Source organism: Hemitrygon akajei, chromosome 29, assembly GCF_048418815.1.
Source record: "Hemitrygon akajei chromosome 29, sHemAka1.3, whole genome shotgun sequence".
Classification (NCBI taxonomy): Eukaryota; Metazoa; Chordata; class Chondrichthyes; order Myliobatiformes; family Dasyatidae; genus Hemitrygon; species Hemitrygon akajei.
Window position 1 is genome coordinate 18,887,007 of NC_133152.1, and position 14,385 is coordinate 18,901,391.

At 43.3% G+C, this 14,385-nt stretch overlaps 1 protein-coding gene across 2 annotated transcripts in view; it reads left to right on the plus strand.

Annotated features, from left to right (window-relative positions):
* Positions 1–14,385, plus strand: part of igsf21a (immunoglobin superfamily, member 21a) — a 420,709-nt gene that overhangs the window by 393,123 nt on the left and 13,201 nt on the right. The window contains exon 7 of one of the 2 annotated variants that reach the window (XM_073031771.1): positions 2,324–2,370. In XM_073031771.1, coding sequence (XP_072887872.1) covers positions 2,324–2,370 — 47 coding nt within the window. Of the gene's footprint in view, positions 1–2,323; positions 2,410–14,385 lie in introns of both variants that reach the window. The other variant, XM_073031770.1, reaches the window with a different exon arrangement.

The window sequence follows — 14,385 nt, forward strand, 5'->3', positions numbered from 1 at the left end:
GGTGGCCTAGAGTCCCTTTAAAATTAGAAAGCCACTTCTTTCCCTCATTCAACACAGTGATAGAGAGCATCTCAAGTCATGCGTCTTCAGGAAAGGCAGATCAGGGAAAGATAGGGAGATGTTGAAAGGTGACACAGTGATGCAGCATTAGGGAAACTGCCTCACTGCTCCAGTGACCTGGGCTTAATCCTGACTTCTAGTGGCATCTATGTGGAGTCTGCACGTTTTCCTCATGACCACGTGGATTTTCCATGGATGTTCTGGTTTCATTCCACATCCCAACACCGTGATGGCTAGGAGTCAACTGGCTGCGCTAAATGATCTTCACTGCAAATGGATAGAATACGACAAAAAATGGAGGGGTGGGAGTGGGGGGAAGGAGTGGGAGTAGTTCATGGGCAGGTGAAAGATAGCAGGTTACAGGAAAATGGTTCAATTGTTCCATTTAATATCAGAGAATGTATACAATATACAATCTGAAATTCTTACTCTTCACAGACATCCATGAAACAGAAGAAAACCCCAAAATAGAATCACATTAGAACCCAAAAGCCCCCGTCCCCTCCCACACACAAGTAGCAGCAAAGCATCAAGCCTCACCCTCCCCTCCCCCCACTTGCTCCAGAAGGAAGCATTACCCCCCCCACCACCCACCAAGCATAGCAAGCCCCCAAAGACTATGATCTATAGTCCATCAAAAACTACTGTCTATAACCCAGTACTTCAACATGCCACAGGCTCTGTCTCTCAGTAAGGAGGGAGAGAGAGGTATCACTCCTTCTACAGTGATACCACTCTCTCCCTTATTCACGAGAGAGGGAGAGCCTGTGGCATGTCAAAGTGCGGAAGTGGGATTGATGGGATGAATGTGAGAGCCCGCATACACTCGAGAGTAAGTGCTCTTTTGTGTTGTATGGAAATTAAGAGATAAATGAGGATCTATGAAGACTGAATTTGTAGCTCTCTCTTTCAGAAGCATTTCCTTGTGATGACAGCATTCACTCAGGTCTTCAGCAATACGCTGGGACTTCTTAATTAGATGGTATTATTTTTCACTGGTTCTAATGCATTCTGTGTATATATACTTATTAAATTGTTACCTTCTGGGTCAACGCTGTCTGTAAGAACTGACGGATAATCAATGGATAGTGTTGTCTACTAATTACAAAAAGAGCAGGAATTAAATATCAGTCCATCAACAAGATCACAGGCCGGTCTTGAGAATGGTATTGGTATGATAGAGCTTTTCTAATGAACTAGATTTGTTCGGGGTTCTATGCAGCCTGATGTGTTTGAACATAGCTGCTCCATAAAGTAGGATTGACAGTAATTGTAAAGCTACTCATTCCCTCTGTGTGCCAGCATCTTCATTTTTTTTTAAGTGCACATAAGCCTTTCAATTCTGCCTCAATAACACTGTCTAACAATGCACACCATAGCCAATGTGCAAATAGGCCAGCAACATGTGAGGAGGAACTTGTCGTGAATTGTGAAGCGCTGAGCTTACTTGATAATTCGGGCCATTAATTTCTTGGGAAAAATAAGCCACTTTAACCTCCTCTGTGGATTTCAGACATTGTTACATCTGTATGTTAATTGTCCATTAAATTTCCCCAGAAATTTTATCTATTGTTGGATATCACTGCTGTAAATCTCATTGACATATATTGCTGCAGTGAAGATTATAGATAAATGCAAGTACTTGTGACAAATAATAGCTTAGCTATTTTATAATGTGGTAATTATAAATGAATACCAATCAACCTAAAGCAGAAATGTGAGGTTTGCATTCCTTCAGGTTATTAATTATTTTATAGATTTTCTCAAAAAGTCAAATTTAAAGATCAAAAGTTTAATCTTGCTTTTCCTTTTTTCTCCTTTCTTTTACTTTTCTTTCCCACTTTCATTTTGCTCTGTTTGTTGTGGCTCTAATTTATATTTCTTCGTAATTATTCCTCTATTTAGTGTCAACGGTTAAGGAAAATCATTCTATGCCCTTTTCTTTACCAAGGGTCAGATTCCTATTCTCCACCTCGATCACTATCATTTCCCACTTACAATTGTACTGGGAGCAAAATGAGAATAAATGAATGTGTACGCCAAGTGGAACATGTGGGCCAACACATCAGATGTCTGACTTCTGCAAAGTCTGGGTTAACTGTGTGCAATTTGCTTGTGTGGGTGACTTTCACAAGGTAATCATGACAGGACCTTCAATGCTCTTGACCTTGACACATTTATGGGCGTGCCTTCCCACCAGCATGTTAAGATGAAACAACAAAAATTTGGAACCTAATGGTAGTACTGTTCATTGTTCACACAGCTGCTCCCCGGGGTCCACGGATTGATGTGAGTCCAACGCGGGTCCAGGTTGGTGACACGGTTAAGATTAGTGTTGTGGGATTTCAGGTAAATGCTTTTCTTTCATTGCTGAAGAACTTAAGTGTAATCGATTGGCAAGTGAATTGTTCTCAAATGTGGTGAGATATGATAATGACTGCAATATTTCAGGTCACAGATGACCATCTCCTGTGAAGGACATTTGGAGTTTTTGCTACGTAGAAAATGAGTAGTTGGCACTGTAACAGTAGCAGTGCACAGGTTGAACAATTGTGTGTGTCCATTAAAACATCCATTTTCTGCATCATCCATTAGAGGAATTGGAGTCACTGAATGAGCAGCAAATCCACTTGAAAATAAAGATTTTATTATGGGAATAAGGAGGCGCACCTTTCATTAATGGGAAAAGGTTAAACAGAGCAGTCAAATAAAGCATTTGAAATAGTGAATGATCACTAAATAAACAATACCCTTTGCCTTTGAAAGCCCATGAAACCAGGAGAGAGTGTGGCACAAAGATATTAAACTAATGGTAGGTTGGAGACTCTTTCTGCTCATAAAACAGGCCTTAATAAGTCACTGCTGTCGCTCCAGTGAGCTATACATCTCAGTACTGCCTTGGAATATATAATTGGCCCTAACTATTCTCCAAAGGAGAAGTCTGGAAAACGGAGACATTGACAGATGGCTGGTCACAGAACAGCAGGGGGAGGAAATAAGCCAAAAGTTTAATATCTTGCTCACAGATTTGTCAAAGATGTAAAGAGAAGATGGGAGAGAGAAAAAAATATTTTAATTATATGAAACTAAAGGCAGAAAAGGAGGAAGATTAACTAAACCACACACGGCCTCTGGGTTTGCACAAAGTGAAGTGCTTGTGCAAATTGAAGTACCCTTAGCAGGAAAGACCAGTTGTGTCAAATGACACCAAACCTTCAGAAATTTGAATGCATCAGTGCAACATTACAAAGAGGACAAATGTGTGAAGGTCCAGAGTTCAAAGTACACCATATGTCACCTTGAGATTCATTTTGTTGTGGGCATTTACAGAAAACACAAAGAAGCACAATATAGAACCAATACAGGGAAAAAAGCACAAATAAAAACAAATAAACAATAAATATTGAAAAAAATTTTCACCTTTTCAAATGTTTTGTCAGTAGAACTGTGATCATTGGCACTTTGACCTCAAATCTTTGGAATTTCTAAGAATAGTCAGACAGACAAACACTTTCTTCTCATGAGATCCATAATACAGAACAGTGGCAAGTTCGTAGAAGAGTAGAAGTAGAGAATAGGGTGTGAAACCCAGATTGCAGTTGGAAGGACAAGATCGAGGAAGGTAAAATTTCTACAATCTTGCCAAATAATCAGGGGACAAAGTTACACATTATAACACACTGATTTCCACGACTATTGTACACACATCATGCACACCTTCACCTTTGACACAAACGGATTTCAATGGTGGAGTTCACCATGTATTCACACCCATTCAGCATGCACAATGGGGCACGAATTTCCTGCCCATTTATTGGTGATCCTGCTGGATCACTTCCAACTCCGTTTTTGCACCAACGTGGAATACAATAGCAGAACACAGTCTATAAGTCACAAAATCTTCACTTTGGAATGCTCTTTCCTCTGATGGCCCGTAGACTGCACTCATTGTAAAGGTCTACTAAACCTCAATTCAAATCACTGACAATAAGCAGAAGGTATGAACTTCAATGTATGAACACCAAAGGACTCATTTTTAACCTGGAGACTCCTTATAAAAGCATCTTCATTTATTTAACACTTCAATGCCGTCAGTTCATACCAAAGGTCTTTGCATACTTTTGTCACCGTTAGACACTTCTTCAGGAAGATGATATCATTCTACTTCAGTTCTTTCTAAGATACTCGTACAGACAATATGAAACCTGTAGGCTCTGCTGCAGGATGTGGGCAGTTGGGTGGATTGTGGGGTGGTGGGCTCGTCCATAGATTTAGACTGCTTTTCCACTAAATGGACTCTAGGTTCTCAACACCACACCATTCCATCATTTCCATTTTAAATAGTCATCGGTCAATGTGAAGGATGCACTTTTAAACTATAAGAATATCCTTAGCAACACACACCAAATGCTGGAGGAACTCAGCAGGTCAGGCAGCATCCATGGACATGAATAAACAGTCAACATTTTGGATCAAGACCCTTCTTCAAGACTGAAAAGGAAGAGGGAAGATGCAGGAATAAAAAGGTGGGGGGAGGGGAAGGAGGATAACTAGATGGTGATAGGTGAAGCCAGGTGGGTGAGAAAGGTCAAGGGCTGGAGAAGAAGGAATCTGATAGGAGAGGAGAGTGAACCACAGGAGAAGGGGCAGGAGGGAGGACTCAAGGGAAGGTGATGAGCCGGTGAGAAGAGGTAAAAGGTCAGAGTGGGCAATAGAAGAAGCGGGGAGGGGGAGCAAAGCATTTTTTTTAGCCAATGGAGAAGTCGATATTCAGTTTGGAGGCTACCCAGATGGAATATAAGGTGTTGCTCCTCCACCCTGATAGTGACCTCATTTTGGTACAAGAGGAGGCCATGGACTGACACGTCAGAATGGGAATGGGAATGGGAATTAAAACGTTTGGCCACCGGGAAGTTCTGCTTTTGGCAGATGCAGCAGAAGTGCTCGACGAAGCAGACCACAATTTACTACGGGGCTCATCTTGATGAGGAGGCCGCATCAAGAACACTGGACACAACAGATGACCCCAGAAAATTTGCAGGTGAAGTGTTGCCTTACCTGGAAGGACTGTGTGTGCCCTTAAATGAAGGTGAACTTATTTCCTTAGTCCTAGTAATCCCCCGCCATGACAGAATTCAGGCGTTTAGTGTGAGGCCTGCAACCTTTGAAGCCAATTGAATATATTTTGAGACTTGCTACAAAGAATAGTAGCCTGCGCTAGGGCAGCAACATTGGAGGGCTTAGTTCACTAGTGGATTTTACAGAGAAAATATTTGAGTTTTTTTCCCAACATTTTGAGGTAACTATTGTAGGTAATCTGTTGTCGGAAGCATAAAGGAAGGTGGTGATCACTTCTCCCCAGTAGATATTGATGTTTATGCAGAGTTTGGAGTTGTGAAGCAAAAGGAAGGTGCTGGTGATCGTCATCATTAATGTTTGATTTCATTGAGAGGTAATGTGCATGGTATGAGGAGTGGTTCCCTGTTTCCAGATCTTAAAGTAAACCTTTATTGACAATGGGGAGGGGAGATGGTGGAGCAGGACAATGATGTGCAGAAGATCCAGGCAGGTAGGAGAATGGTTTGGTTCTGTGAATGAGTTGATAATGTTTGCTCGTGTGTGTACATATACACCAGTGTCATCTATGTACTGCAGCTAGTCTGAGGTCGGAATAACCTTCATTTTGGAGTGCAGATGACATAGATTGGATAGTTTCCTGTTTGCCCTGTAGATTAGCTGTCCTCCAGTGAGAAGCTTGCTGAAGGGGAGATGCAGCATTGCTGCATGGAAGCTTGGGAAAACTGTCGATGCAGCTTTGCTCAATACTATTAACAATAGCCACAATAAGAAAATAGCCACAACAATAGAAAATCAGCAAATGTCGTAAATGATGGGTCTCTATGCTACAAAAAAAAACTCTTCTATATTGTACCAGTGATTGAATAGGGGCTGCCTAAATCACAGCATGTATTCCATCCATCGTGAGGCACACTGAATATGAAATTTCTCTGCACATTAGCTCCGGGTTATTCACAGAGACCATCATCAACATAATCATAGCCTGTTTTTAACCTCAGAAATGCCTTAGACTGGATCAATCAGGTGTGATGAGAGTCCTTGACGAGGGTGGTTTGGACCCAAATGCTGGAGTATCCGAAGCAAGGATTGAAAACTGGATCGAGAACTGAGCACAAAACAAACACTAGACTTATGTCTGAGGCTTCGTTCGGGTGCTCCTTAAATACTCAATTCTTGGCCCCCGAAACATGATCGCCAATTAGCAGGACGCTCCTGAATCTTTAAAGGTGTTGCACCACCCATCCATATTCCAGAGAGTTAGAGCATCTAAACCCCCGAAGTTGGCACGGTTGGGTGTGTGTCGTAAAAGGACTCCCTCCATTATGGCAAACTCCTGGCTGCTCGGAGAGACGATAATGGTGGTGATGGATGAGAGATGGACCCAAGATGTCCCTTTCAGGAACCCAGCACCATTCCTCAGGTCCAAACCCTTTCCAATCCACAAGGAACTGCCAAACAGCTCGAAGAGTTCGTGAATCCAAAATCCTTCTCACAGTGAAGTCCTGTCCACCATCGACAAACCTGGGTGGCGGCAAGACTGATGGTGGTGGGGCCAAAAGGCTAGTGTTCACAGGTTTTAATATGGAAATATAGAAAGTGGGATTGATCTTGAGGGTCTTGGGGAAGCTGCAAGCTGTACACTACCAGGTTTACTTTCCTGAGAATCTTGTAGGATCCGATGAACTTGGGCACCAATTTCTTAAACTCCACATGGAGTCAACAACCAGACCAGATGCCCAGGCTGCAAAACTGGTCTCTGTCTTCTCTTATGGCTAGCCTTGATTTCAGCCTTCTGGGTAGAAGCTAATAAAATCTCCCTTGCCCTAGTCCATTTCTCCTTGTAGAGGGCATCTTTCAGTTTGTTTCAGAGTCCGTGGTGGTATAGAGTGGCCAAGGTCTCCGTTTTCCAGCCACTTTCTTGGGCCAAGGCCCAAATCATGATAGCGTAGTCGTCCACTGACTGTTTGTCCTTTTGAATCTTCATGAGACAGTCCGAGGCTTGCCTGGCTCCAGCAGGGTGATGAAACACCTTTTTAGCGGCTATTAATTCCTCCAAATCCAAGCAAATCTTTAACCCCCGTTCCCAATGCATAGTCGCCCTGGCCAGGGCTCTGCCAGTCAGATGAGTGATAATGATTGCCACCTTACGGGGTTCGGAAGGGAACAAGGGTGGCTGGAGATCGATCACTAATGTGCATTGGATGAGGAAGCCGTGGCAAGAACCCAGGTCACAGTCAGATCTCTCCAGGGCTGGAAGATGTACGGACTCTGCAGAGCAAGCAACTAGCTCTCCTGACCGACTCTGGCCTCCTCCTTGCGAAAGTTGACAACCAGCTACCCGGAGGGCTGTGTATCTCCAGGCTCTGTCTGGAAATCTCGCTTTGGTCAGTCACAACAGATGAAAGACTCTGATACCCCACTGGAACCATACTAGCTCAATCGTACTGTGATGAGACCCCTTGACGAGGATGGTTGGGACCTAACTGCTGGCGCATCCAAAGCAAGGATCGAGACACAGTATCAGACTGAATAAAGAACTGAGCTGGATGCTATCACTAGTGGGACTTACAAATGAGCACTGAGACTACGTTCAGGTGCTCATTAAAAACTCAATTCGCGACACCCAAAGCATGATTGCCAATTAGCCGGATGGTCCTGAATCTTTAAAGGGGCTGTGCCAGCTATTTGTACTCTGGAGAGTTGGAGCTTCTGAACCCCCGGAAGCTGGTGTGTCGTCACATCAAGAGGGAATGTGGAACATCCTTCTTAAATTTGACTGTCAAAAAAAATTACATTTTACATTTGTACGTGATGGTATGCCAGCGATATTATCCAATGGGTCCAACAGTAGAAACAATACCATTGCAGACTGGTGTCAAACAAGCCTGTGATACTACATTTCTTGTAAGCACAAGAAATGGAGCAGTTTGTATTCTGCACAAGATGATTAATTATTTGATTTCTTGGTGAGGATGAAGAACTGTTTGCTTTTCCTATACACTTTGAATGGTTTCAATAGACCTTATATGATCACATAAATAGATTGAATTAAAGAGCTTTGTTTTAACATTTCATCCAAAGAATCAGCCATGATTGAATGGTGGAGCAGACTTAATGGACCAAATAGCCTAATTCTGCTCCTATGTCTTATGGTCTTATCAAACAATGCTGCACTGTTGTATTAGTCTGCATTATGTGCTGTTTGAACCTTAGACTTTATGATGAGAACTGCCTCTGAGCCACTTGTTTTAACTACATTACAATCCCATTAAAAACGTATGTACTAACATTTTCCCTTCAGCGGAGATCACACCAGTAGTTTACAGTAATACCAAGGTTATTGTATTACTTATTTAATTATTCAGGAAAAGTATCGGTTCTCTTTGATAAGTGCATTCAGCTTAAGCTTGAGGAACAACACTCCATCTTCCATCTTGCATGTTGCAACCTTCAATAATGAAATCAATGGTTTCAACTAACTCACTTTTTTCAGTTTGAGAATGGTCAAGTTCTGATGTAGGTTATCCAAGTACTGTAGAATAGTAATGAAGTTTTCCTGCTCTCTGTACAAGCATCGTTCCTGCTAGGCATTTCTACCATCCTCCTTTAGGTTGTGCATTTTACTCTGAACTGTGACCTGCATTTAACAAATTTTAAAAAGCTCTTTTTTAATTCACTCGTTAATCTATTGACCAGGCAGCTCTTCAAGCTTTAGGCAACCTGGACGTAGCCTATCACAAGTAATCTTTTTTACCCCATCCATCCCTCCCTTTCCAAACTAGAAAACGTGGAGGCTTTCTCAGTTTCTTGGTTGTGACGAAGAGTTGGATCTGTGATATTGATCCAGAGATTCTTCAGAAGTCAAGAATGAGGCATATAACTTGGTGGTCTGACCTCTTTATTACGTGTTACAAGAACAAGAAAGGAACAAAGAAAAAAAGACAGAAAAAGAAATCGTGGTCATCTCACATTCAGACTGGAGACGACCAACATTCTAGTGATAACAATTACCCTACAAACAGCGAGAATCAAAAGGCATGGCACCTGTTCCAGAAAACTCAGAGCTTCTCGAAAAATACAAAATTGGCTACATTGCCAGAACAGTTACAGAACAATCACACATATGTAGGTGGTTATATAAAAATTATAAGCAAGCTTAGGACACTTAAGCTACAGGAAAAACATGAAGAGAATAACACCCTAATCCAACAGAAGTGACCTGGAACGTTCTTGCTGTTTCTCTCTCCATTGATGCTGTCTGACAGACTGAGCATTTCCTGCATTTTTTTTTGTTTGCCTTTCAGATTTCCAGCAGTTTTCTAATTTTTGGTCAGTTCTCTTTTGCTGAGTGCACAGCCATGGTGTATTTAAGAGGCGCATGAATCAGATAGAAACATAGAAAATGTACAGCACAATACAAGCCCTTCGGCCCACAAAGCTGTACCGAACATGTCCTTATCTTAGAAATTACCTAGGGTTACCCATAGCCCTCTATTTTTCTAAGCTCCATGTACCTGTCCAGGAGTCTCTTAAAAGATCCTATCGTATCTGCCTCCACCACCCTTGCCGGCAGCACATTCCACGCACACACCACTCTTTGCATAAAAAACTTACCCCTGACATCTCCTCTGTACCTACTTCCAAACACCTTAAAACTGTGCCCTCTCGTGCTAGCCATTTCAGCCCTGGGAAAAAGCCTCTGACTACCCACACTATCAATGCCTCTCATCATCTTGTACACCTCTATCAGGTCACCTCTCATCCTCCATTGCTCCAAGGAGAAAAGGCCGAGTTCACTCAAACTATTCTCAAAAGGCATGCTCCCCAATCCAGGCAACATCCTTTTAAATCTCCTTTGCACCCTTTATATGGGTTCTATATCTTTCCTGTAGTGAGATGACCAGAACTGAGCACAGTACTCCAAGTGTGGTCTGACCAGGGTCCTATATAGTTGCAACATTACCTCTCAGCTCCTAAACTAATTTCCACGATTGATGAAAGCCAACGCACCGGATGCCTTCTTAACCACAGGGTCAACCTGCGCAGCAGCTTTGAGTGTCCTGTGGACTCGGACCCCAAGATCCCTCTGATCCTGCACACTGCCAAGAGTCTTACCATTAATACTATTTTCTTCCATCATATTTGACCTACCAAAATGAACCACCTCACACTTATCTGGGTTGAACTCCATCTGCAACTTCTCAGCCCAGTTTTGCATCCTATCAATGTCCTGCTGTAACCTGTGACAGCCTTCCGCACTATCCACAACACCTCCAACCTTTGTGTCATCAGCAAATTTATTAACCCATCTCTCCACTTCCTCATCCAGGTCACTTATAAAAATTACAAAGAGTAGGGGTCCCAGAACAGATCCCTGAGGCACACCACTGGTCACCAACCTCCATGCAAATATGACCCATCTACAACCACTCTTTGCCTTCTGTGGGGAAGCCAGTTCTGGATCCAGAAAGCAGTGTCCCCTTGGATCCCATGCCTCCTTACTTTCTCAATAAGCCTTGCATGGGGTACTTTATCAACTGCCTCCCTGAAATCCATATACACTACATCTACTGCTCTTCCTTCATCAATGTATTTAGTCACATCCTCAAAAAATTCAATCAGGCTCGTAAGGCATGACCTGCCTTTGATAAAGCCATCCTGACTACTCCTAATCATATTGTGCTTCTCCAAATGGTTTGCCTTCAGCCTTGACTCCATTGCTAAGTTTAATGAGTTAATGAATACATTATCAAGACGTACACAAAAGCTGGATGAACTCAGTAGGTCGGGCAGCATCCGTTGAAAGGAGCAGTCAAAGTTTCGGGTCGAGACCCTTCGTCAGGACTGAAGAAGGAGAGGCAGGGGCCCTATAAAGAAGGTGGGGGGAGGGTGGAAAACCAATCAGAGGAAAGTTCAAGGAGTGGGGGAGGGGAAGCAGGGAGGGGATAGGCAGGAGAGGTGAAGAAGGAATCTAAGGGGAAAGCACTATGGGTAGTAGAAGAAAGCAGAGTCATGAGAGGTGATAGGCAGCTGGAAGAGGAGAAAGAGTGAAGGTGGGATGGGGGGAAGGGAGAGGGAGGGAATTACCAGAAGTTGGAGAATTTGATGTTCATACCAAGGGGCTGGAGACTACCCAGACGGTATATGAGATGTTGTTCCTCCAACCGAAGTTTGGCCTCATCATGGCAGTAGAGGAGGCCATGTATGGACATATCCGAATGGGAATGTGAAGGAGAGTTGAAGTGAGTGGCAACCGGGAGATCCTGTCTGTTGTGGCGGACAGAGCACAAGTGCTCGACGAAGCGGTCCCCCAATCTGCGTCGGGGCTCGCCGATGTAGAGTAGGCCACATCGGGAGCACCGGGTGCAATAGATTACCCCAATAGACTCACAAGTGAAGTGTTGCTTCACCTGGAAGGACTGTTTGGGGCCCTGAATGGTGGTAAGAGAGGAGGTGTAGGGACAGGTGTAGCACTTATGCTTGCAGGGATTACATAATGAATACATTATGGTTGGCCTCAGTCCCCTTCGTTTATGAAGGAAAGATGCAATTGCCGCTCCCCTTCCAATTGTTAGGAAATTCCTGATGGAAAAAGTATTTTTGGAGATTTGGGGATGGAATCAGGCTGACTGTATAACTCTTTCCTACATTCAATAGCTAATTTGGAGTGATTAAGATAAATTGTGCATCGCCCATTCCCTATGATGATTCAATGGATGAATCACTATGGTCGATACACCCACAATGAGCTTCATATGGACTGCTTTCAGGCACAGCCATACATTCAGGTAGGTTTCTGAGTGTCTTACTGGAGCAGGCTTTGTGCTGCTAATGGAAATGGAACTGTGCCACAGCAAAGAGCAGGATATAAATTGGCCAGGAAGGTAAGGGTTTGGACATTCTGCACATGAGAACTGGGCTTTGTGATAGGAGCGAGAAAAGAAATTAGGCTGGTGGATCAGTTCATATACAGCCAGGTTCTGACAAGATGAAAATATTCTTTCCGTATTTTGTTCAGTTAACATCCTGACACCCGGCAGTATAATTATCGCAGTTCTGCAGATGATTACTCCTTCGGGTAAGAGACAGTGGGAAAACATTTGCATTCCATGAGGTCAGGAAGTATTTGAGAACCAAAGGTGAAGGGATAGAGGAACTTTGCATATAAATTATATTCCCGCACCACATTGAAACACTTGTCATGCCAGCTTGATTGTGTTATTTTTATCCTGTAGAGGTTATTTTTCTGTGTGGCAATTTTTAAGTGTAAATTTTAAAAAGAGCAGCTGCTGGAAGAGTCCATCACAAACACCTTAGCTCCTTGAGTTATTAGACATCCCTAGTCTTCACTCTGAATATAAGTAAAGGAAGCTAATCTACTTCAGGCGGACAGGAACATATGCGGCAGTTCATATGAAAAGATAAGGATTAGTCTCCAAATGAAAATTATTTAAATTTATCTTGGATGCTATATGCATATTTATCTCAGAAGCATACCACACAGTGGATGCCATAATTCCGCCTGCTTGTTAGATTTGTCTTTCACCTGGGGTTTGCAGAAACAGGTGACAAACAAGGGCAAAGACCCTGTCATGAACAACAAAACGAAGAAGGGTGATAGACATACACTTGCACATTAGCCCCATCTCTGACATTATAGCAGTGTATGCAGGAGCTTCTATGCCTTTATGTCTTATGAATTTATAAGCGTATACCTTTAGAAATAGGGATCAAACCCGCTGAGCATATTCTACCAGCCATACCAGGGCAAATGTGTTTTTCAGTGGCCCGGACTGGCCTTTCATCCGCTCATGTAGATTTTTAATTTCATACTTCTAGTCTGGATGGTCTGTTTTAAAGGAATGAACATATCAGGGATGTTGCATCTTGAACTATGTAAGATTTCAACTTGTTCCAAAGGTCAATGGCTGCTCAAAGTGTCACGGAATAAAATAGGAACACGAGAAATGCTGGCAATCAAAAGCAACACAAAAAGCAAATGCTAGAGGAGCTCAGAAGGTCAGGTGGCATCTACAGAAATAATAAACAGTCGACATTTCAGGCCAAGCCCCTTCTTTAGGACTAGAAAGGAAGGGGGAAGATGCCAGGATAAAAAGGTGGGAGGAGGGGAAGGAGGATAGCTAGAAGGTGATGGGTGAAACTAGGTGGGTAGGAAAGGTAAAAGGCTGGAGAGGAAGGAATCTGATTCGAGAGGAGAGTGGACCATGGGAGAAAGGGAAATAGGAAGGGCACTGGGGGAGGTGATAGGCAGGTTAGAAGAAGTAAGAGTAAGTGTGGAGAACAGAAGAAGAAGGGAGGGGGAGGGAACTTTTTTCTTATCAGAAGGAGAAATCAATATTCATGCTATCAGTTTGGAGGCTACCCAGGCAGAAACTAACTGGATGGAAACAAACCTGACTGCCCGGGTAGGCCCGTTGTCTCTGTATGCTCCTGCCCCACTGAACTCATGTCCTCATACCTCGACTCCATTCTATCCCCACTTGGTTCAGTCTCTTTCACCCTACATCCATGACTCTTATCATGCTCTTGATCTCCTCATTAACTTCCACTTCCCTGCCACTGACCATCTCATTTTCACTATGGATGCCCAGTCCCAGTACCATTCTATCCCCAATCGAGAAGACCGTAAGCTCTCTGCTTCTTCGTCAATAAAAAAAACCAACCAGTTCACCTCCACCACCTCCCTCCTTCATCTGGCAGAACTGGCCCTCACCCTCAACAATTTTTTATTTCAGCTCCTCCCATTTTCCCCAGATTCAATAGGTACCTTTGCCAACCACAAGGGGCCCAGTTGTGCCTGCCTTTTTGTTGGCTACGTAGAACCACGTTCCAAGTCAATGTTCCCCAACTCTTCCTCCCCTACATTGATGACTGCATTGGTGCTGCTTCACACACCCAAGCTGAGCTCGACAACTTCATCAACTTTGCCTCCAGCTTCCCCCATGCCCTTAAATTCACTTGGTCCATGTCTGACACCTGCCTCCCCTTTCCCGATCTCTCTGTGTCCATCTCTAGGGACAAATTGTCAATCGACATCTTTTATAAATCAACCAGTTCCCATGGTTATCTTGACTATACGTCTTCCCACCTCATCTCCTGTAAAAATGATATTCCCTTTTCTTAGTTCCTTTGTCTCCACTGTATCAGTTCCCAGGATGCAGCTTTCCTGTCCAGGACATTAAAGATGTCCTCCTTTTGCAAAGAATGGGGTTTCCCTTCCTCTGC